We start from the raw sequence: 21960 nt of genomic DNA on the forward strand, positions 1-21960 counted from the left end.
TCAGTATCATATATTTGTATTTGAAAGTCCAAAATATTGTGGGGTCACATCAGCAGTTCTGTAGGAGCTGGAGAAAGAGCTGAGAGGAAGTGATAAATAAAAGGCTCAGGGAGATTGAGTCACTTCAGTCTTACACTGCTAGTGAACAGAAGAGCTGGAAATAAATCTAAGTCTTTTCCAATGGGTTATCATCCAGTTGAACATGGTAAATGTTAAAGACATTTATGAACAAAGGGATGAAGGGCTTCTGAAGGAGTTTCTGAGTTTGTCATGTGCAAAGGTGGAAGAAGGGCACTGTAAAAAAATGGAATGGAATAGTATGTGCAAAGCTCAGCATGGAAAGGTTATGGTGTGTTTGGAAAACAGCAAAAAGCAGATGAGGCTAAAATAATTTTAGCCGGCAGCATGGAGGATGGAAAGAGTAGAGACAGATTGGAGACAGGAGAGCCAGGTAGGAGGCTGTCCCAGTAATTCGCCAAAAGCTGTTGAGGGTTCAGACTAAGGAAGGAACAGTGGGAATGAAGACGAGAAGTTGGATTCAAAAAATATTTTGGAGGTAGCATAAGCAGGATTTGAGAATGGACTAGTTGTTGCAGGAAGATCCTGCAGTGAATGCAGTCCAGAATTTAGGAGATTTTGGGGGGAGGATGACCCATTAAACGAGATGGCAAATACAGGTGGTAAAGCAGGTTTGGGGTGTTCAGAAAAAATAGTGGAAACGCAGAACTGATGGCAAATGCTGGGAGAAGCACCAAATCCATGCCTATGGGGAAATGGAAGTGAAAAGGATGAGACTTAACTTTATCTGTAACACTTTATTCTTATTTTCAAAAATAACTTGAAGCAATTGTGAATATTCAGGGTGGTACACACAGGTGCTGATATTAGTTTCTGTGGTTTTTAATTTTAAAAATTAATGCTTGGAGTTATTTCTTTAAAAGAAATTAATGTGTCAAGCATTTGGAGTACCTACTATGTGCTTGGCACTGCTCCAGGCATCCGAGGTATTTGCCCCCTTCTACTAGCCTCTTCCTTTCAGAAGTTACCAGGCTGGAGTTCAGAAACAGCTTCTGGTTCCAGCTTGGCCACAGGCCAAGTCATTTTTCCTCCCTGGGTCTCTTTCAGCTCTCACAGCCTAGGATTCAATACTGTAACTGCAACTCAGCATTCCTTATTCTCACCGAGGTGAGCGCCACAGCGCAGTACATTAGCATAAAATAACTCCATTCGGGGAGTGTCCCTGAAGGCCTGACCTACTAAGAACGTTTTCCATATGGTCCTTAATCTCTGCCTCCCACCCAACCCCCGCCCAGGATAACAGATGTTCCTCATGGGATTTCAAATTTGCAAGGGAATCTTGACAACTTCTTTGGTAATGGGCTATGTCCTAATTCCAGTCTAATCAACAGAAGCAACTTCCGTACTTTCAGCTTTAGGTGCTGTGGAGAGAACAGATAAAAACAAAAATTTCTGCCTTCATGCTGTTTACATTCCAGTGAACGGAACCATCAAGGAAAAATAAGAACAATTCAAGGAAGACACAGTGCGTCAGTACGGTGCAGGGAAACGCAAGGCGAGTAGTGAAATCCCAGTCCTCTGACGCCTACAAAACCTAATCCCTAATCCCTAAATTCTTCCGGGTCACTGTCGGGTTACCCTCCTCCTCCCTCTCCGCCCACGGCCCCACCTTCGGGCCCTGGCCACGCCCACGCCCCTGACGTCAATTTTCCAAGCCCTGGCGCGTCGACCTGGCCTATGGAAAGCCGCAGGCCCGCTCGAGCCCCATTAAGCCCCGCCTCGTGAGTCGACGCGTGGCGACGGCGATGGGGCCGTGGGGTTGCGTGGCGCTGCGGCTCGGGGCGCTGCTGTGGCGCCGGGCTTTCTCCCCGGGAGCGTGGCCCGCGGCGGCCGCGGGGCTCCGGCTTCGGCAGCTGTCCGTGGGGCGGCTTCCGGTGGGACCGACGCTCGGCAGGGTCTGCCCGGCCCCCGACCGAGCGCGCGGCCTGCACGGCGGGCCGGGCCTGGAGGAGCGGGCTGAGGGAACCGCCGGCGAGGGGCGCCGGGAGTCATGCACCGCAGGTACGGGCGAGGAGGAGGGAGCCGGGTCCCAGCTAAGGAGGCTGAGTTCCTCTCTTTTTGCATTTCTCGTGGGGTCACAAAACTCCTACAGAGCAGAACTGGAAGGGACTGCAAAGGTTGTCGGCACCAACTTTGCATTTCACAGTGAGATCAAGAGATGGATTGAAGTCTCCCAAACCCCAGGCGTCTGTCCGAACGGCCACGTCGGACCCTTGGCATCACAACCTCACCGTCCTCATCCCCCTTCATACTTTGTCTAGGGTTCCGAGAAATGGACTTGTCGGGAGTGTTGGGGCTTGAGGATTCTGAGGAAGAGCCAGGGTCTGGGGGTCAGGGGTGCGTAAGAAGCGCTAATAGGAGATGGGGCCAATTTAAGAGCCTCTAAGTATTGTAAGCTTTTAGAAACTTGAGAGGTGGTAAATAGATCACACCTGTGAAAGGATTAAGTATGAGAGGGAGAGGTTAGCTACTAGGGCCCTGGGAGTGAGCTTTAGAACTGGAGAGAGCTGTTAAGTCCACAGGCTCTAATACACCACGGTGAAGAGCTGAATATCTAAATCTCTAGAGGAAAAAAAAAAACAAAAAACGGTTTTCACAGATAACAGTTGTTACATAACCCAACTGGCATCGTAAGAAAACCTTGAGATTTCAAAATGAGAACTGCTGTTAAAATTTTAACCCTCGGATTGGTAGATTTGGGGCCACACACTTAACTCAGCTAGTTCTGAGCTTCTCTCTCAAATGAAGGTTGTGGACAAATACTACCCAAGAGCCCTTCCAGTTCACAGTTCTAATTCTGTGACCCTTTATGGCTGGAATTCAATTTAATATGCCCCAAGATATTACCACCTCCCCAAATGGTGCTCCTGTTTTCCTCTCTTTTTTTTAAATTACTATTATTAACCTTTTTTTTTTTTTTTGGCTGTGTTGGGTCTTTGTTGCTCTGCATGGGCTTTCTCTAGTTGCGGCGAGCGGGGATACTCTTTGCTGGGGTGCGCGGCCTTCTCACTGCTGTGGCTTCTCTTGTTGCAGAGCACGGGTTCTAGGCACGCGGCCCGCAGTAGCTGTGGCGCACGGGCTCAGCAGCCGTGGCTCGCAGGCTCTAGAGCGTAGGCTCAGCAGTTGTGGTGCATGGGCTTAGTTGCTCCGCAGCATGTGGGATCTTCCTGGACCAGGGCTCGAACCCGTGTCCCCTGCATTGGCAGGTGGACTCCCCACTACTGCGCCACCAGGGAATTCCCGTTTTCCTCTCTTTGTATAGCAGTTCTCTGCTTGAGCTGTGTTACTCGTTTCCTCAGGTACTAGAACAGAAAGCCATCGTTGCTGATGTCTGGTAGTTCTTGCATGTGCTAATGGGAAAGGATGTGTGTGGTGGCTGTCTGTGACCTGCGCACCCTTCCCGTAAGTTGAGCAGTGCTGTATAAAAGCAGTGCCCAGCTTCAACTTCCAGGAGGCCTGAACACCTTCATGGAGGAGCAGTTTCGCTGTCAGCTGCCCGCATCTCTGGGTGCATATCGTGTCTGTCTTTACTTGGCCATCTGACACAAGGAAATCTTTATGCATTTCAGATCATACTGGTCCCAAGTTTGACATCGATATGCTGGTTTCACTTCTGAGGCAAGAAAATGCAAGAGACATTTGTGTCATCAAGGTTCCTCCAGAAATGGAATATACAGATTACTTTGTAATTGGTAGTGGAACTTCCACTCGACACTTACATGCCATGGCCTACTACATTGTGAAAATGGTAGGATGCTTTCTTTTTCTTTGGAACCTTTAACTTAATGGAATAGTGTCAATGCATCAGGTGGAAGAGCAACATTTAAAAACTAAACCCTGCACATAAGATTATATAAGAAGCCCAGATTTTTATTTTTTTATTTTTAATTTTTTTTTAAATTTTATTTATTTATTTATTTATTTATTTATTTATTTATTTATTTATTGGCTGTGTTGGGTCTTCGTTTCTGTGGGAGGGCTTCTTCTAGCAGCGGCAAGCGGGGGCCACTCCTCATCGCGGTGCGCGGGCCTCTCACCATCGCGGCCTCTCCTGTTGCGGAGCACAGGTTCCAGGCGCGCAGGCTCAGTAGTTGTGGCTCACGGGCCCAGTTGCTCCGCGGCATGTGGGATCTTCTCAGACCAGGGCTTGAACCCGTGTCCCCTGCATTGGCAGGCAGACTCTCAACCACTGTGCCACCAGGGAAGCCCCAGAAGCCCAGATTTTTAGAATTTGCATGAGTGTTTTATGTTCTTTGATAGTGAAAGTTATGGGGACCAATATCTAGCCTTAGTGGGTCAGGATATTTTACATTCTTGTCTCTTGTGACAAGAAAAATAATACAAAAAAAAACTACCTGAGGCAGGCTAGAAGACAGTATAACCCAGAGGGATTTCTAGAGCAAAACTATCCAGTGTGACACCCACTAGCACCATGTGGCTATGTAATTATAAAATAAAACTAAAAATTCAGTTCTTCAGTTGTACTAGCCACATTTCAGGTGCTTGGTGGCCATATGTGGCTAATGGCTACCATACTGGACACAAATATAAAACATTTCCATAGTTGCAGAAACTTCTATTGGGTAGTGCTGGCCTAGAGTTTAATTCAAATGTTTGAGCATGTCCAGTGTTCCCAGGCACGGTGCTGGGTATTGGGAAGAAAAAATGAAAAAGATCAGTTCTTACCCTCCAAATTCACAGGTCTAGTTGAGGAAACAGAAGGCAGTTCATTTTCCAACTAGACTGAATAGGAATCAGAATGAGGAAGAAAGTGTACTTGGAAGCTGATTCTGATACCACTCTAGAGGGAAACATACTTCTTTCACCCTGTTGAAAATTGGTCAGAGAGGGGACAGTTAAGACGAAAAGAATAGCTGGGATTGCCTAGAGAAGGGTGGTAAAATAGGGGACTGAGAACAAAACCCTGGTGCAACATGGCAGAACAAAGGAAGATTCAAAAAGAGGGGGTAGTTGGAGAGACTAAGAGAACTAGGAGGGCATGGAGAAGTTAAAAGGCAGGATCCTAGGGTCTCTGTCAGATGTAATAGTAAGACAGAGTAAGTAAGACTTAGAAGTGACCATTGGACTTGGAGATATAAAAAGAATGAGAGATTTTTCAGAGAAAGTTTCTGTGGAAGAGCAAGGGAGGGGAACAGAAATTCCTTTTGCAAAAATTTTAGATGAGGGAGAAAAATGCAAGGTCAAGAAAGTTTTGTTCTTGTTTGTGGTAAAATATACATGACAAAACTGAACATTTTAGCCATTTTTAGGTGTTCAGTTAAGTGACGTTAATTACATTCACATTGCTGTGCAACCATTACCACTATCCATCTCCAGAACGTTTTTCTTTTTTCATCTTGCAAAAAACTGTACACATTAAACAATAACTTCCCATTCTTCCTTCCCCCAGCCTCTGGCGTCCACCATACTGCTTTCTGTCTCTGTGAATTTCACTACACTAATAAGTACCTCCTTGAGCGGAATCATACTCTAATTTTCCTTTTGTGACTGGCTTATTTCACTTAGCATAATATTTTTCAAGGTTCATCTGTGTTGTAGCATGTGTCAGAATTTCCTTCTTTTTAAGACTGAATATTTTAATGTATGTATATACCACATTTTATCTTATTCACCCATTGGTGGGCATTTGGATTGCTTCCACCTTTTGGCCATTGTGAATAATGCTGCTATAAACATGAGTGTAGACGTATCTGTTCAGATCCCTGCTTTTAATTTCATAAATGGAATTGCCAGATCATGGTAATTCTGTGTTTAATTTTTTGAGGAACCATCACACTTTTACACAGTAGTTGCACCACTTTACATTCCCACCAGCAGTGCACAAGTGTTCCAATTTCTCCACATGCTCACCACTTGTTATTTTCGTTATTTTCTGGTTTGTTGGTAATATTGATAGTAATCCTAACGAGCGTGAAGTGGTACCTTGTTGTGGTTTTGATTTGCATTTCCCTAAATTAGTGATGTTGAGCATCTTTTCTCATGGTTATTAGCCATTTGTGTACATTTGGAGAAATGCCTATTCAGGTCCTTTGCCCATGTTTTAATCGAATTTGTTTTTTTATTGTGAAGTTGTAGGAGTTCTCTGTATAGTCTGGATATAAATCCCGTATCATCTATGTGATGTGCAAATATTTTCTCCCATTCTGTAGGTGCCTTCTTACTCTGTTGATTGTGTCCTTTGATGCACCAAAGTTTTAAATTTTTCTGCTTTTGCTTTTGGTCTCATATCCAAGAAATCATTGCCAAATCCAATGTCATGAAGCTTTTCCACTGTGTTTTCTTCTTTTTTTGGGGGGGGATTACTGTATTTTTTTATTTTTTATTTTTTGAATTTTAGAATTTTATATTTTTATACAGCAGGTTCTTATTAGTTATCCATTTTATACATATTAGTGTATATATGTCAATCCTAATCTCCCAGTTCATCACACCACCACCTGCCCCCGCCACTTTCCCTCCTTCGTGTCCATACGTTTGTTCTCTACATCTGTGTCTCTGTTTCTGCCCTGCAAACCAGTTCATCTGTACCATTTTTCTAGATTCCACATATATGCGTTAATATACGATATTTGTTTTTCTCTTTCTGACTTACTTCACTCTGTATGACAGTCTCTAGCTCCATCCACGTCTCTACAGATGACCCAATTTCGTTCCTTTTAATGGCTGAGTAATATTCCATTGTATATATGTACCACATCTTCTTTATGCATTCGTCTGTCGATGGGCATTTAGGTTGCTTCCATGTCTTGGCTATTGTCAGTAGTGCTGTAATGAACATTGGGGTGCATGTGTCTTTTTTGAATTATGGTTTTCTTTGGGTATATGCCCGGTAGTGGGATTGCTGGGTCATATGGTAATTCTATTTTTAGTTTTTTAAGGAACCTCCATACTGTTCTCCATAGTGCCTGTATCAATTTACATTCCCACCAACAGTGCAAGAGGGTTCCCTTTTCTCCACACCCTCTCCAGCATTTGTTGTTTGTAGATTTTCTGATAATGCCCATTATAACCAATGTGAGGTGATACTTCATTGTAGTTTTGATTTGCATTTCTCTAATAATTAGTGATGCCGAGCAGCTTTTCATGTGCTTCTTGGCCATCTGTATGTCTTCTTTGGAGAAATGTCTATTGAGGTCTTCTGCCCATTTTTGGATTGGGTTGTTTGTATTTTAATATTGAGCTGCATGAGCTGTTTATATATTTTGGAGATTAGTCCTTTGTCCGTTGATTCGTTTGCAAATATTTTTTCCCATTCTGAGGGTTGTCTTTTCATCTTGTTTGTAGTTTCCTTTGCTTTGCAAAAGTTTTTAAGTTTCATTAAGTCCTATGTGTTTATTTTTGTTTTTATTTCCATTACTTTAGGAGGTGGATCAAAAAAGATCTAGCTGTGATTTATGTCAAAGAGCGTTCTTCCTATGTTTTCCTCTAAGAGTTTTGTTTTGTTTTTTTTTTTAATTAATTAATTTATTTATGGCTGCTTGCTGGCTTTCTCTAGTTGCGGTGTTGCGGTGCGTGGGCTTCTCACTGCAGTGGCTTCTTTGGTTGCTGAGCACGGGCTCTAGGCACACAGGCTTCAGTAGTTGTGGCTCGTGGGCTCTAGAGCGCAGGCTCAGTAGTTGTGGCGCATGGACTTAGTTGCTCCGCAGCATGTGGGATCTTCCCGGCCCAGGGCTTGAACCCGTGTCCCCTGCATTGGCAGGCGGATTCTTAACCACTGCACCACCAGGGAAGCCCCCTCTAAGAGTCTTATACTGTCCAGTCTTACATTTAGGTCTCTAATCCATTTTGAGTTTATTTTTGTGTATGGTGTTACGGAGTGTTCTAATTTCATACTTTTACATGTACCTGTCCAGTTTTCCCAGCACCACTTATTGAAGAGACTGTCTTTTCTCCATTGTATATCCTTGCCTCCTTTGTCATAGATTAGTTGACTATAGGTGCGTGGGTTTATCTCTGGGCTTTCTATCCTGTTCCATTGATCTATATTTCTGTCTTTGTGCCAGTACCATATGGTTTTGATTACTGTAGCTTTGTAGTATGGTCTGAAGGGAGTCTGATTCCTTCAGCTCCATTTTTTTCCCTCAAGACTGCTTTGGCTATTCGGGGTCTTTTGCGTCTCCATACAAATTTTAAGATTTTTTTGTTCTAGTTCTGTAAAAAATGCCATTGGTAATTTGATAGGGATTGCATTGAATCTGTAGATTGCTTTGGATAGTATAGTTATTTTCACAATATTGATTCTTCCAATCTAAGAACATGGTATATCTCTCCATTTGTATCATCTTTAATTTCTTTCATCAGTGTCGTATAGTTTTCTGCATACAGGTCTTTTATCTCCCTAGTTAGGTTTATTCCTAGGTATTTTATTCGTTTTGTTGCAATGGTAAATGGGAGTGTTTCCTTAATTTCTCTTTCAGATTTTTCATCATTAGTGTATAGGAATGCAAGAGATTTCTGTGCATTGATTTTGTGTCCTGCAACTTTACCGAATTCATTGATTAGCTCTAGTAGTTTTCTGGTGGCATCTTTAGGATTCTCTATGTATAGTGTCACGTCATCTGCAAACAGTGACAGTTTTACTTCTTTTCCAATTTGTATTCCTTTTATGTCTTTTTCTTCTTTGATTGTCGTGGCTAGGACTTCCAGAACTATGTTGAATAATAGTGGTGAGAGTGGACATCCTTGTCTCGTTCCTGATCTTAGAGGAAATGCTTTCAGTTTTTCACCATTGAGAATGATGTTTGCTGTGGGTTTGTCATATATGGCCTGTATTATGTTGAGGTAGATTCCCTCTATGCCCACTTTCTGGAGAGTTTTTATCATAAATGGGTGTTGAATTTTGTCAGAAGCTTTTTGTGCATCTATTGTGATGATCATATGGTTTTTATTCTTCAGTTTGTTAATATGGTATATCACATTGATTGATTTGCATATACTGAAGAATCCTTGCATCCCTGGGATAAATCCCACTTGATCGCCGTGTATGATCCTTTTAATGTGTTGTTGGATTCTGTTTGCTAGTATTTTGTTGAGGATTTTGGCATCTATATTCATCAGTGATATTGGTCTGTAATTTTCTTTTTTTGTAGTATCTTTGTCTGGTTTTGGTATCAGGGTGATGGTGGCCTCATAGAATGAGTTTGGGAGTGTTCCTTCCTCTGCAATTTTTTGGAAGAGTTTGAGAAGGATGGGTGTTAGCTCTTCGCTAAATGTTTGATAGAATTCACCTGTGAAGCCATGTGGCCCTGGACTTTGGTTTGTTGGAAGATTTTTAATCACAGTTTCAATTTCATTACTTGTGATTGGTCTATTCATATTTTCTATTTCTTCCTGGTTCAGTCTTGGAAGGTTATACCTTTCCAAGAATTTGTCCATTTCTTCCAGGTTGTCCAATTTATTGGCATAGAGTTGCTTGTAGTAGTTTCTCAGGGTGGTTTGTAATTTTGCGGTGTCTGTTGTTACTTCTCCTTTTTGTTTCTAATTTTATTGATTTGAGTCCTCTCCCTCTTTTTCTTGATGAGTTTGGCTAATGGTTTATCAATTTTGTTTATCTTCTCAAAGAACCAGCTTTCAGTTTTATTGATCTTTGCTATTGTTTTCTTTGTTTCTGTTTCATTTATTTCTGCTCTGAAATTTATGATTTCTTTCCTTCTGCTAACTTTGGGTTTTGTTTGTTCTTCTTTCTCTAGTTCCTTTAGGTGTAAGTTTAGGTTGTTTATTTGAGATTTTTCTTGTTTCTTTAGGTAGGCTTGTATAGCTATAAACGTCCCTCTTAGAGCTGCTTTTGCTGCATCCCATAGGTTTTGGATCATCGTGTTTTCATTGTAATTTGTCTCTAGGTATTTTTTGATTTCCTCTTTGATTTCTTCAGTGATCTCTTGGTTATTTAGTAACGTATTGTTTAACCTCCATGTGTTTGTTTTTTACGTTTTTTTCCCTGTAATTGATTTCTAATCTCATAGCTTTGTGGTCAGATAAGATGCTTAATATGATTTCAATTTTCTTAAATTTACTGGGGCTTGATTTGTGACCCAAGATGTGATCTATCCTGGAGAATGTTCCACGTGCACTTGAGAAGAAAGTGTAATCTGCTCTTTTTGGATGGAATGTCCTTTAAATATCCATGAAATCTAACTGGTCTATTGTGTCATTTAAAGCTGTGTTTCCTTATTAATTTTCTGTGTGGATGATCTGTCCCTTGGTGTAAGTGAGGTGTTAAAGTCCCCCACTATTATTGTGTTACTGTCGATTTCCTCTTTTATAGCTGTTAGCAGTTGCCTTATGTATTGAGGTGCTCCTATGTTGGGTGCATATATATTTATAATTGTTATATCTTCTTCTTGGATTGATCCCTTGATCATTATGTAGTGTCCTTGTCTCTTATAACATTCTTTATTTTAAAGTCTGTTTTATCTGATATGAGTATTGCTATTCCAGCTTTCTTTTGATTTCCATTTGCATGGAATATCTTTTTCTATCCCCTCACTTTCACTTTGTATGTGTCCCTACATTTGAAGTGAGTCTCTTGTAGACAGCATATATATGGGTCTTGTTTTTGTATCCATTCAGCAAGCCTGTGTCTTTTGGTTGGAGCATTTAATCCATTCGTGTTTAAGGTAATTATTGATATGTGTGTTCCTATTACCATTTTCTTAATTGTTATGGGTTTGTTTTTGTAGGTCCTTTTCTTCTCTTGTGTTTCCCACTTAGAGAAGTTCCTTTAGCATTTGTTGTAGAGTTGGTTTGGTGGTGCTGAATTCTCTTTTGCTTGTCTGTAAAGCTTTTGATTTCTCCATGGAATCTAAATGAGATCCTTGCTGGGTAGAGTAATCTTGGTTGTAGGTTATTCCCTTTCATCACTTGAAATATATCATGCCACTCCCTTCTGGCTTGTAGAGTTTCTGCTGAGAAATCAGCTGTTAACCTTATGGGAGTTCCCTTGTATGTTATTTGTCATTTTTCCCTTGTTGCTTTTAATAATTTTTGTCTTTAATTTTTGTCAGTTTGATTACTATGTGTCTCGGTGTGTTTCTCCTTGGGTTTATCTTTCCTGGGACTCTCTCTGCTTCTTGGACTTGGATGGCTATTTCCTTTCCCATGTTAGGGAAGTTTTCAACTATAATCTCTTCAAATCTTTTCTCGGCTCCTTTCTCTGTCTCTTCTCCTTCTGGGACCCCTATGATGTGAATGTTGTTGCGTTTAATGTTGTCCCAGAGGTCTCTTAGGCTGTCTTCGTTTCTTTTCATTCTTTTTTCTTTATTCTGTTCCATGGCAGTGAATTCCACCATTCCGTCTTCCAGGTCACTTATCCGTTCTTCTGCCTCGGTTATTCTGCTATTGGTTCCTTCTAGTGTATTTTTCATTTCAATTATTGTATTGTTTATCTCTGTTTGTTTATTCTTTAATTCTTCTAGGTTTTTGTTAAACATTTCTTGCATCTTCTCGATCTTTGCCTCCATTCTTTTTCTGAGGTCCTGCATCATCTTCACTATCGTTATTCTGAATTCTTTTTCTGGAAGGTTTCCTATCTGCACTTCATTTAGTTGTTTTTCTGCGGTTTTATCTTGTTCCTTCATCTGGTACATAGCCCTCTGCCTTTTCATCTTGTCTGTCTTTCTGTGAATGTGGTTTTTGTTCCACAGGCTGCAGGATTGTAGTTCTTCTTGCTTCTGCTGTCTGCCCTCTGGTGGATGAGGCTATCTAAGAGGCTTGTGCAAGTTTCCTGATGGGAGGGACTGGTGGTGGGTACAGCTGGGTGTTGCTCTGGTAGACAGAGCTCAGTAAAACTTTAATCCGCTTGTCTGCTGATGGGTGGGGCTGGTTTCCCTCCCTGTTGGTTCTTGGCCTGAGGGGACCCAACACTGGAGCCTACCCAGCTCTTTGGTGGGACTAATGGCCGACTCTGGGAGGGCTCACACCAAGGAGTACTTCCCAGAACTTCTGCTGCCAGTGTCCTTGTCCTCACGGTGAGACACAGCCGCCCCCCGCCTCTGCAGGGGACCCTCCAACACTGGCAGGTAGGTCTGATTCAGTGTCCTATGGGGTCACTACTCCTTCCCCTGGGTCCCGATGCGCACACTACTTTGTGTGTGCCCTCCAAGAGTGGAGTCTCTGTTCCCCTCAGTCCTGTTGGAGTCCTGCAATCAAATCCCACTAGCCTTCAAAGTCTGGTTCTCTAGGAGTTCCTCCTCCCATTGCCGGACCCCCAGGTTGGGAAGCCTGACGTGGGGCTCAGAACCTTCACTCCAGTGGGTGGACTTCTGTGGTATAAGTGTTCTCCAGTTTGTGAGTCACCCACCCAGCAGTTATGGGATTTGATTTTATTGTGAGTGTGCCCCTCCCACCGTCTCATTGTGGCTTCTCCTTTGTCTTTGGATGTGGGGTATCTTTTTTGGTGAGTTCCAGTGTCTTCCCGGCGATGATTGTTTAGCAGTTAGTTGTGATTCTGGTGCTCTCGCAAGAGGGAGTGAGCGCACGTCCTTCTACTCTGCCATCTTGAACCAATCTTATCCACTGTGTTTTCTTCTAAGAGTTTTATAGTTTTAGGTTTCATGTTTAGGTCTTTGGTATTCAGTTAGTTTTTGTAGATGGTGTCAGATAAAGATTCCAACTTCATTCTCTTGCATGTAGATAGTCTAGTTTTCCCAGCACCATTTGTTGAAAGGACTGCCTTTCCCTATTGAATTGACTTGGCACCCTTGTTGAAAAATCATTTGACCATATGGGCTCTTTATTTTATTCCAGTGGTCTATAAGTTTATCTTAATCACTGTTTTGATTACTGTAGCTTTGTAGTAAGTTTTTAAATCAGGAAGCTTGAGATCTTCAACTGTGCTCTTCCCTTTCAAGATTGTTTTTGGCTATTTGGGGTCTCTTTAGATTACATATAAATTTTAGGATGGATTTTTCTATTTGTACAAAAAAGAGTCACTGGGATTTTGATAGAGATTGATTGTATTGAATCTGTAGGTAAAGTCTTAACAATATTGTGTTCCAATTCATGGATACAGAATGTCTGCTTATTGGTGGCACCTTTGCAACGCTTTCTAGTTTTCATCGTGCGAGTTTTGCTTCCATGGTTATGTTTATTTCTAAGTATTTTATACGTTTTGATTCTATTGTAAATAGAAATATTTTCTTTTTAAAAAAAAATTATTTATTGATGGCTGAGTTGGGTCTTCGTTGCTGCACGCGGGCTTCCTCTGGTTGCAGTGAGTGGGCTACTCTTCGTTGTGGTGTGCAGGCTTCTCATTGCGGTGGCTTCTCTTGTTGTGGAGCACAGGCTCTAGGCGCACGGGCTTCAGTAGCTGTGGCATGCAGGCTCAGTAGTTGTGGCTCGCAGGCTCTAGAGCACAGGCTCAGTAGTTGTGGCGCATGGACGTAGCTGCTCCGTGGTATGTGGAACCTTCTGAGACCAGGGCTCGAACCCATGTCCCCTGCATTGGCAGGCGGGTTCTTAACCATTGTGCCACCAGGGAAGTTCCCTAATTGTTTTCTTAATTTTCTTTTCAGGTTCCTTATTAAGTGTACAGAAATGCAACTGATTTTGGGGTTTTGATCTAATATCCTACAACTTTGCTGAATTCATTTTTCCTAACAGGTTTTTTTGGGTGTAATCTTTAGGGTTTTCTTTTCTTTTTTAAAAAAATAAATAAATAAATAAATTTATTTGTTTATTTTGGGCTGTGTTGGGTCTTCGTTGCTGCATGCAGGCTTTCTCTAGTTGCGGCGAGCAGGGGCTACTCTTTGTTGTGCGCAGGCTTCTCATTGCGGTGGCTTCTCTTGTCGCGGAGCACGGGCTCTAGGCCTGCAGGCTTCAGTAGTTGTGGCTCGCAGGCTCTAGAGCGCAGGTGCAGTAGTTGTGGCGCATGGGCTTAGTTGCTCTGGAGCATGTGGGATCTTCCTCGGCCAGGGCTCGAACCCGTGTCCCTTGTGTTGGCAGGCAGATTCTTAACCACTGCGCCACCAGGGAAGCCCTAGGGTTTTCTATGTATAAAGATCATGTCATCTGCAAACTGAGACAATTTTATTTCTTCCTTTCCAATTTTGTTACTTTTTTCTTTTGTTTTCCCTTGCTCTAATTGCCATGGCTAGAACTTCCAGTACTGTGTTGAATAGAAGGTGGCAAAAGTGGGCATTCTTGTGTTTTTCCTGATCTGAGAGGAAAAACTTTCAGTTTTTTGCCATCAAGTATGATGATAGCTAATCGCCGTGGGCTCTTCATGTATGGCCTTTATTACCTTAAGGTAGGTTTGTTTTTTTTTTTTTCCTTATCTGTGTTGAGTTTTTATCATGAAAGGGTATTGAACTTTGTCAAATGCTTTTTCTGCATAAATTTGAGATGATCCTATGGTTTTCGTCTTTCATTTTGTTAATGTGGTTTATTACATTGGTTTTTTCAATTAATTTATTTTTGGCTGTGTTGGGTCTTCATTGCTGTGCACGGGCTGTTTCTAGTAGTGGCAAGTGGGGGCTACTCTTTGTTGCAGTGTGCAGGCTTCTTATTGCGGTGGCTTCTCTCATTGCGGAGCACAGGCTCTAGGCGCATGGGCTTCAGTAGTTGTGGCACGTGGGCTCAGCAGTTGTGGCTCATGGGCTCTAGAGCACAGACTCTAGTAGTTGTGGCGCTTGGGGTTAGTTGCTCCATGGCATGTGGGATCTTGCCAGACCAGGGCTCGAACCCATGTCCCCTGCATTGGCAGGTGGATTCCTAACCACTGTGCCACCAGGGAAGTCCCTACATTGATTTTTTTCATGTGGAATCATCCTTACATTCCAGGAATAAATCCCATGTGGTGTTGATATATAATTCTTTGAATGCGGTATTGAATTAGGTTTGCTAGTATTTCGTTCAGGATTTTTCTATCAGTATTCATCAAGGATATTGGTCTGTAGTTTTTTCTTATAGGGTCTTTGTCTGGTCTTGGTATCAGGTTAATGCTACTCCCATAGAATAAGTTAGGAAGTGTTCCCTCCTCTTCAGTTTTTTTGGAAGAGTTTTAGCAAAATTTGATGTCAGCTTATGTTTAAGTATTTGGTAGAATTCACCAGTGAAGAAGTTGTGTGGTCCAGGTCTTTCCTTTGTTGGGAGGTTTTTTCCTTCCTTCTTCTCTGTGTGTTCTTTTTTCCATACCCGACCCTTTCTTTTGAGGTACAATTGTGTTGGGAGGTTTTTGATTAATGACTTAATCCTGTTGCTATTATTGAATAGGGCTATTCACACTTTCTGTTTATTCATGATGCAGTCTTGGTAGGTTGTGTGTTTCTAGGAATTTGTCCATTTATTCTGGGTTTTCCAGTTTGTTTTGTCTCTGATGTCTCCTCACTCATTTCTGATTTTAGTTATTTGGGGGCTTATTGGTCAATTTTGTTGATCTTTTTGAAAAACGAAATCTTGGTTTCATTGATTTTTGTCTATTTTGTTTTAATTTGGTCATTGACTTCTTCCTTCTGCCAGCTTTAAGTTTAATTAGTTCTTCATTTCCTGGTTCTTTTTATTTTATAATATTTATTGGACTATAGTTGATTTACAGTGTTGTGTTAGTTTCAGGTGTACAGCAAAGTAAATCAGTTATACATATATCCACTCTTTTTTAGATTCTTTTCCCATATAGATCATTACAGAGTATTGTGTAGAGTTCCCTGTGCTATACAGTAGGTCCTTATTAGTTATCTATTTTATATATAGTAGTGTGTATGTATCAATCCCAATCTCCCAATTTGTCCACCCCCGCCCGCCTCCCCCGCTTTTCCCCCCTGGTAACCATATGTTTGTTTTCTACATCTGTGACTCTATTTCTGCTTTGTAAATAAGTTGATTTGTACCATTTTTTTTAGATTCCACATATAAGCAATATCATGATACTTGTCTTTGCCTGTCTGACTTCACTTAGTATGATAATCTCTAGGTCCATCCATGTGGCTGCAAATGGCATTCTTTCTTTCTTTTTTATGGCTGAGTAATATTCTATTGTATATATGTACCACATCTTCTTTATCCACTCCTCTGTCAGAGGACATTTAGGTTGCTTCCATGTCTTGGCTATTGTAAATAGTGCTGCAGTGAACATTGGGATGTATGTGTCTTCTTGAATTATGGTTTTCTCTGGATATATGGCCAGGAGTGGGCTTGCTGGATCATATGGTAGTTCTATATACATCTATATCTATATATCTATCTATATCTATATCTGTATCTATATCTATCTATATCTCTTAAGGTAGGTTTTTTGACCATGCCGCATGGTGTGCAGGATCTCAGTTCCCCACCCAGGGATTGAAGCCACACCCCTGCATAGTGTTAACCACTGGACTGCCAGGGAAGTCCCTCGTATGGTAGTTCTGTATTTAGTTTTTTGAGGAACCTCCATACTGTTCTCCATAGTGGCTGTACCAATTTACATTCCCACCAACACTGTAGGAGAGTTCCCTTTTCTCCACACCCTCTCCAGCATTTATTTATTTATTTAAATTAATTTTTATTGGAGTATAGTTGAGTTACAGTGTTGTTAGTTTCTGCTGTACAGCAAAGTGAATCAGTTATACATATACATTTATCCACTCTTTTTTAGATTCTTTTCTCATATAGGTCATTACAGAGTATTGAGTAGAGTTCCCTCAATACTCTTATTAATTTTTACAGTCGGTTCTTATTAGTTATATATTTTATATGTAGTAGTATCTACAGTATATGTCTATCCCAATCTCCCAATTTATCCCCCCTCCCCCCTCGATAACCATAAGTTTGTTTTCTGTATCTGTGACTGTTTGTTTTGTAAATAAGCTCATTTGTACCATATTTTTAGATTCCACATATAACTGATATCATATGATATTTGTCTCATTTACTTCACTCAGTATGATAATCTCTAGGTCCATGTTCCTGCAAACGGCATTATTTCATTCTTTTTTATGGCTGAGTAATATTCCATTGTATATATGTACTACATTTTTATCCACTCCTCTATGGACATTTCAGTTGCTTCCATGTCTTGGCTGTTGTAAATAGTGCTGCAATGAACATTGGGGTGCATCTGTCTTTTTGAATTATGGTTTTCTCTGGATATATGCCCAGGAGTGGGATTGCTGGGTCATATGGTAATTCTATTTTTAGTGTTTTAAGGAACCTCCATATTGTTCTCCATAGTGGTTGTATCAATTTACATTCCCACCAACGGTGCAAGAGGGTTCCCTTTTCTCCACACCCTTTCTAGCATTTATTATTTGTCGATTTTTTGATGGTGCATTTCCTAGTTCTTTAAGGTATAAATTCATGTTGTTGATTTGGGAACTATTTTTTTCATGTAAGCATATACAGCTACAAATTTTCTTCTTACTGCTGCTCTCACTGCGTTCTATAACTTCATTTGTCTCAAGATATTTTCTTATTTCCCTTGTGATTTCTTTGATCAGTTATTTAAGGTAATAAAACAATTGATTTCCGCATATTTGTGGATTTTCTAGTTTTACTTCTGTTGATTTCTAGTTCATTTCATTGTGATCAGAAAATATACTTTATATGAGTTTAATTTTTGAATTTATTAAGACTTGTTTTGTTGCCTAACGTATGATCTATCCTGGAGAATGTTCCATGTGCACTTGAGAAAAATGTGTATTCTGCTGTTGTTGGGTAGAATGTTCTGTTAATGTCCATTAGGTTCACTTGGTCTGTAGTGTTGTTCAAGTTCTCTATTTCCTTATTGATCTTCCATCCATTAATGTAAATGGGGTATTGAGTCTCCTATATTACTGGGTTGCTATCTGTTTCTCCCTTCAATTTTGTCAGTGTCTGTTTCATATATTTAGGAGCTCTGGTTTTTGGTGCATGTTTCTAATTGTTATGTCATCTTGGTTGGTTGACCCTTTTATCATTATATAATGTCCTTGTCTTGTAATAGTATTTTTTCTAACAGTGTATTTGTTGTTTTAGACTATTCATGGAATTTGCTGGGAATAGAGATTATGGGATGATAAAATCCCATTAACATTGTCATGAAAGTAGATGAGATGGAATCATTAGAACTGAGAAGACCTAGCCTTAAAACAGGAAGGCAGCATCTGTCTCCCCTGAGAGGGAAAGGAAGCTGGGATGGACAGAAAGGATGATGTATGTGAGAAGTGGATATTGAGAGAGTTTAGGCCTGCCTCTGAGGCACCTTGGTAAATGAGTGAGGTGGCCCTGTCAGAAGGGTTTGGGCAGGAGGATTCAGGAGAGAGGTGTAGGAGGTGGGTAGGATTTAAGGGGGAAAATAGTTTCCCTGTGTTATTAAGGGGCATGGTGTAGCTGTGAGGAATGAATAAGCTAGTTGCCAAATTAAGACCAAGAAAAATATCCCCAGACCCTCAGTAAGAACAGAGATTTTCCCTATCCTCTTCCCCTTTAATATGTGATCTGGTTTTTTTCAGTACAAATATCTGAAATGTAAAAGTGAGCCTCATGTTAAGATCGAAGGGAAGGATACTGATGACTGGCTTTGTGTGGACTTTGGTAAGTTATTTTGGCACATTCTACAGATAAATATTTGATATTGCACTAATCTTGAACTATTTTCAGTTGTAAAAGGATTGAGATCTGAGTGTTTCTCCACATACATTTTTTTTTAACTTTAGAATTTTATTTTTTTATACAGCAGGTTCTTATCTCCGCATACAATTTTTGAAGTGTGTCTAAAGTTTTCTTATAACTTAGTTGGTCTTATTCACATGTGAAGTCCTCATCTCACATGGTATGTATGTGAGTTGTCATACAGGTCAGAAAGCTGGTGGAGAACAGGATGGATAACATGGGAGAGATCCCCTAGTGGTGGTGGAAGGCACCTTGGGGTACACATCACCTTGGCCGTAAATAACTCAGATAAGGTGAAGGGCATTCTAGGCACAGGGAAGGACAAGAGCAGAGGACTAGAATTTTGAAAAGATTTAACAAATTTGGGTATTAATGCATGCATAGTTTCAAATTATTTCCCCGAAAGATAGTTAATACAAAGGGAAGAACAGTAACTGAAGAACTGTGAAGGGTCTGAGATTTTATCTTACCTGTAAGCGGACAAGTTAGTCAAGGTTTGATGAAGCAGTTTGTTACTCAGCAGTAGCAGTAGCCAGCATCAAGCAGCATTTTTGCACCAGGGTCCCTGAGCAACGCAAGACCAGATGGCACCTGCACACAAAGCTCCACGGGAAGAACCCTGAGATTAGGGTATCCACGTCTTTTGTAATGGGCAGGAAGCAGGCCTGCATTTGCTCTGGTGGAAAACACTTTTTCGGCCAAGGCTGTATGTCAGGGTTTCTCAGCCTTGCCACTATTAACATTTTCGGCCAGGTCATTCAGGTGCGGAGGAATATTCTGTGTATTGTAGGATGTTCTCCTTCTCCTCTCCACGCCCCCAACTGTGAAAATCAAAAATGTCCCTGATTGAAAACCACTGCTGTAAGCACACTTGCGCTTTGATCCAGAGGGAGACAGTAGTTCTGAGAATATTTGCCAACATCCTTAAAAATAATAGTCCAGAACAAAAGCCTGTCGGTGCTTTGCTCACAGGCTGTGCAGAAATGTGATGATACCCTTGGAGGACTGTCTCCCAAGCGAAACCCATCACGAGTAATGTTACAAATTGATATCATATACCTCCTGTATGATGCACTGAGAGAAGCACAGCATCACTTCTGTGGTATTTTTGCTGGATGGTGTCCACAATTTGCATTTCTAACAAGTTCTCAGGTAATGCTAATCTGGGGTTCACACTTTGAGAACCACTGTTCTTACTGTCAGAGGTTTGTGAGATCACAAGGGTAAAGGCAAATGAACTGCTTCTTCATTGTAAGTCTTATCTGTCCTTGATAGGCAGCATGGTGATTCATTTGATGCTTCCAGAAACCAGAGAAACCTATGAATTAGAGAAATTATGGACCCTTCGTTCTTATGATGACCAGTTAGCTCAGATAGCACCTGAGACCTTACCTGAAGACTTCATTCTTGGAATAGAAGATGACACTTCATCTCTGGCTCCTGTGGAGTTTAAATGTGAATAAAATGATATGAACTGCTTTAGTCATTTCAGATTTGGATTGACTCACTTATAACTCCTAAACCCTGCCTAGCTGGTTGTTGTCAAAACAAGTCTTATCTATGGACACTAATCCTAACTGACACATGGAAATTGTAGGTAAGTGAGCTAATTCTCACACCATGAATCAGTACATTCAAACTAAAATTAATATATTGTCTTTGTTCCTGAGATCTCAGCAGGATTTCCTGGAAGTTGCATTGGCCCCTGTGTTTTACTTGAGCTCTCTGCTAAGAGTTTATTTTTATTTATTTTTTGCTGACAAAGCAAGAGACTTTATTGGGAAGGGGCACCCAGGTGGAGAGCAGGAGGGTAAAGGAACCCAGGAGGACTGCTCCACCACATGGCTCACAGTCTCGTGTTTTATGGGAATGGGGTTAGTTTCTGGGTTGTCTCTGGCCAGTCATTCTGGCTCGGGGTCCTTCCCGGTGGCGCACGCATGTCTCAGCCAAGGTGGATTCCAGTGAGAGGGATTCTGGGAGGTTGGCAGGACATATAGACTGGAGTCTCCTCTCTCCTTTTGACCTTTCCTGAGTTCTTCCAGTTGGTAGTAGCTTGTTAGTTCTGCATTCCTTACCAGGACCTCCTGTTTAAGATAACTCATGCAAGTGGTTACTATGTTGCCTGGCCAGGGCAGGCAGTTTCAGTGTTTCCCCTAACAACTCCTCCATGAGAGACTTCATACTCAAGATAATTCTTGGGAATTGGAGCGGAGGTCTCTTTCTTCTGTAACTACTTCCTGCTGAGAGTTGGCGTAGTCCTGCCTAGTCGAGTAGAAGTCTCTCTCTACCTGATCTAAATTGAGGTATTCTGTGCCCGAAACTGGCGTTCATCCTTGTAGTAACAGCAGTTTAGCTGAAACTGTTGGACCCTGTGGGGGATGAACCTTGTAAGCAGTTGAAGCAGACAAGGGCCAAACAGGAGGCCTAACAGGATGGTCATCGCCAGGCCCAGAAAAGGCAGGCAAAATTTGGGGTGAGGGCTGCAGGGTGTGTGACTTTCTCCTGATCGATTGGTAGTGAGGTAACAGGGCAGTGCTCCAGGAATCTTGCCCTCAGCCTGAAGTTAACATCCTGGGTGGGGGCCTTAGTTCCTGTAGAACTCTAAGATATTGTTATGCATAGTCCTTGAGGTGGAACCAGGACCCTGCTCCTAGGCTGTACCACTACTTGACTGTTCCTCCCCTGTTTTTGCATCCCCTCCCTTCCCTGATTAGCAACTGTTTGAATCTGCCCTTTGGAACTCAGGGAAGGTCAAGGAGGCTGAGTGAAGCCTGTATCCTACAAACAAGAAACGGGACACAGAAAGGTTTTGTACTCTGGAGCCCCCCGGAGTCCTGCCCAGTTCCAGTTCAGGGAACTGGGCGACAACAGTGCTGCCCACTTCGTGCTACAATAGGGCATAGTCCTGCCTCAATTTGGAGAATAGACACTGGACTGGAAATATTTCTGATTCCCGAGTCCTGGATCTGAGTCTTGTATGATTAAAATCTCAATCCCTTGGTCTGCCATTTTGGTGTAACAGACCCAATGAGAAGTAGCTGGAGGAGTGACAACGGGATTTTAATAGGCAAAATAAACGTCATTTCTTTTCAGGAGAATAAGCCTGAAACACAGTCTGGACCTGGTGCTTTGGGGAGACTTGTAGCCACGTAGCCAGTTGTCTAGTTTGAGGTAGGTTTTAACTTCTAATGTGGTATTAACACATAGATAACAGGTGCTATTGGTCATCAAACATGTCTCTTCTTTTTGTTAATGTATGATCTAAAGCAATTCCGTTGTCTAAAAATGTAATAGTTA

General features: G+C 41.5%; 1 protein-coding gene across 1 annotated transcript; it reads left to right on the forward strand.

The window, feature by feature from the left end:
* The first annotated feature begins 1802 nt into the window (after window positions 1-1802).
* On the forward strand, window positions 1803-20154 carry MALSU1 (mitochondrial assembly of ribosomal large subunit 1). The gene is made up of 4 exons (XM_036863771.1): window positions 1803-2079; window positions 3648-3826; window positions 18504-18585; window positions 19939-20154. Exons 1-4 carry the CDS (start codon window positions 1824-1826, stop codon window positions 20124-20126), a joined length of 705 nt encoding a protein of 234 aa, XP_036719666.1. The 5' UTR covers window positions 1803-1823; the 3' UTR covers window positions 20127-20154.
* The last annotated feature ends 1806 nt before the right edge of the window (window positions 20155-21960 follow it).

Source organism: Balaenoptera musculus, chromosome 9 (assembly GCF_009873245.2).
Source record: "Balaenoptera musculus isolate JJ_BM4_2016_0621 chromosome 9, mBalMus1.pri.v3, whole genome shotgun sequence".
Lineage (NCBI taxonomy): Eukaryota > Metazoa > Chordata > Mammalia > Artiodactyla > Balaenopteridae > Balaenoptera > Balaenoptera musculus.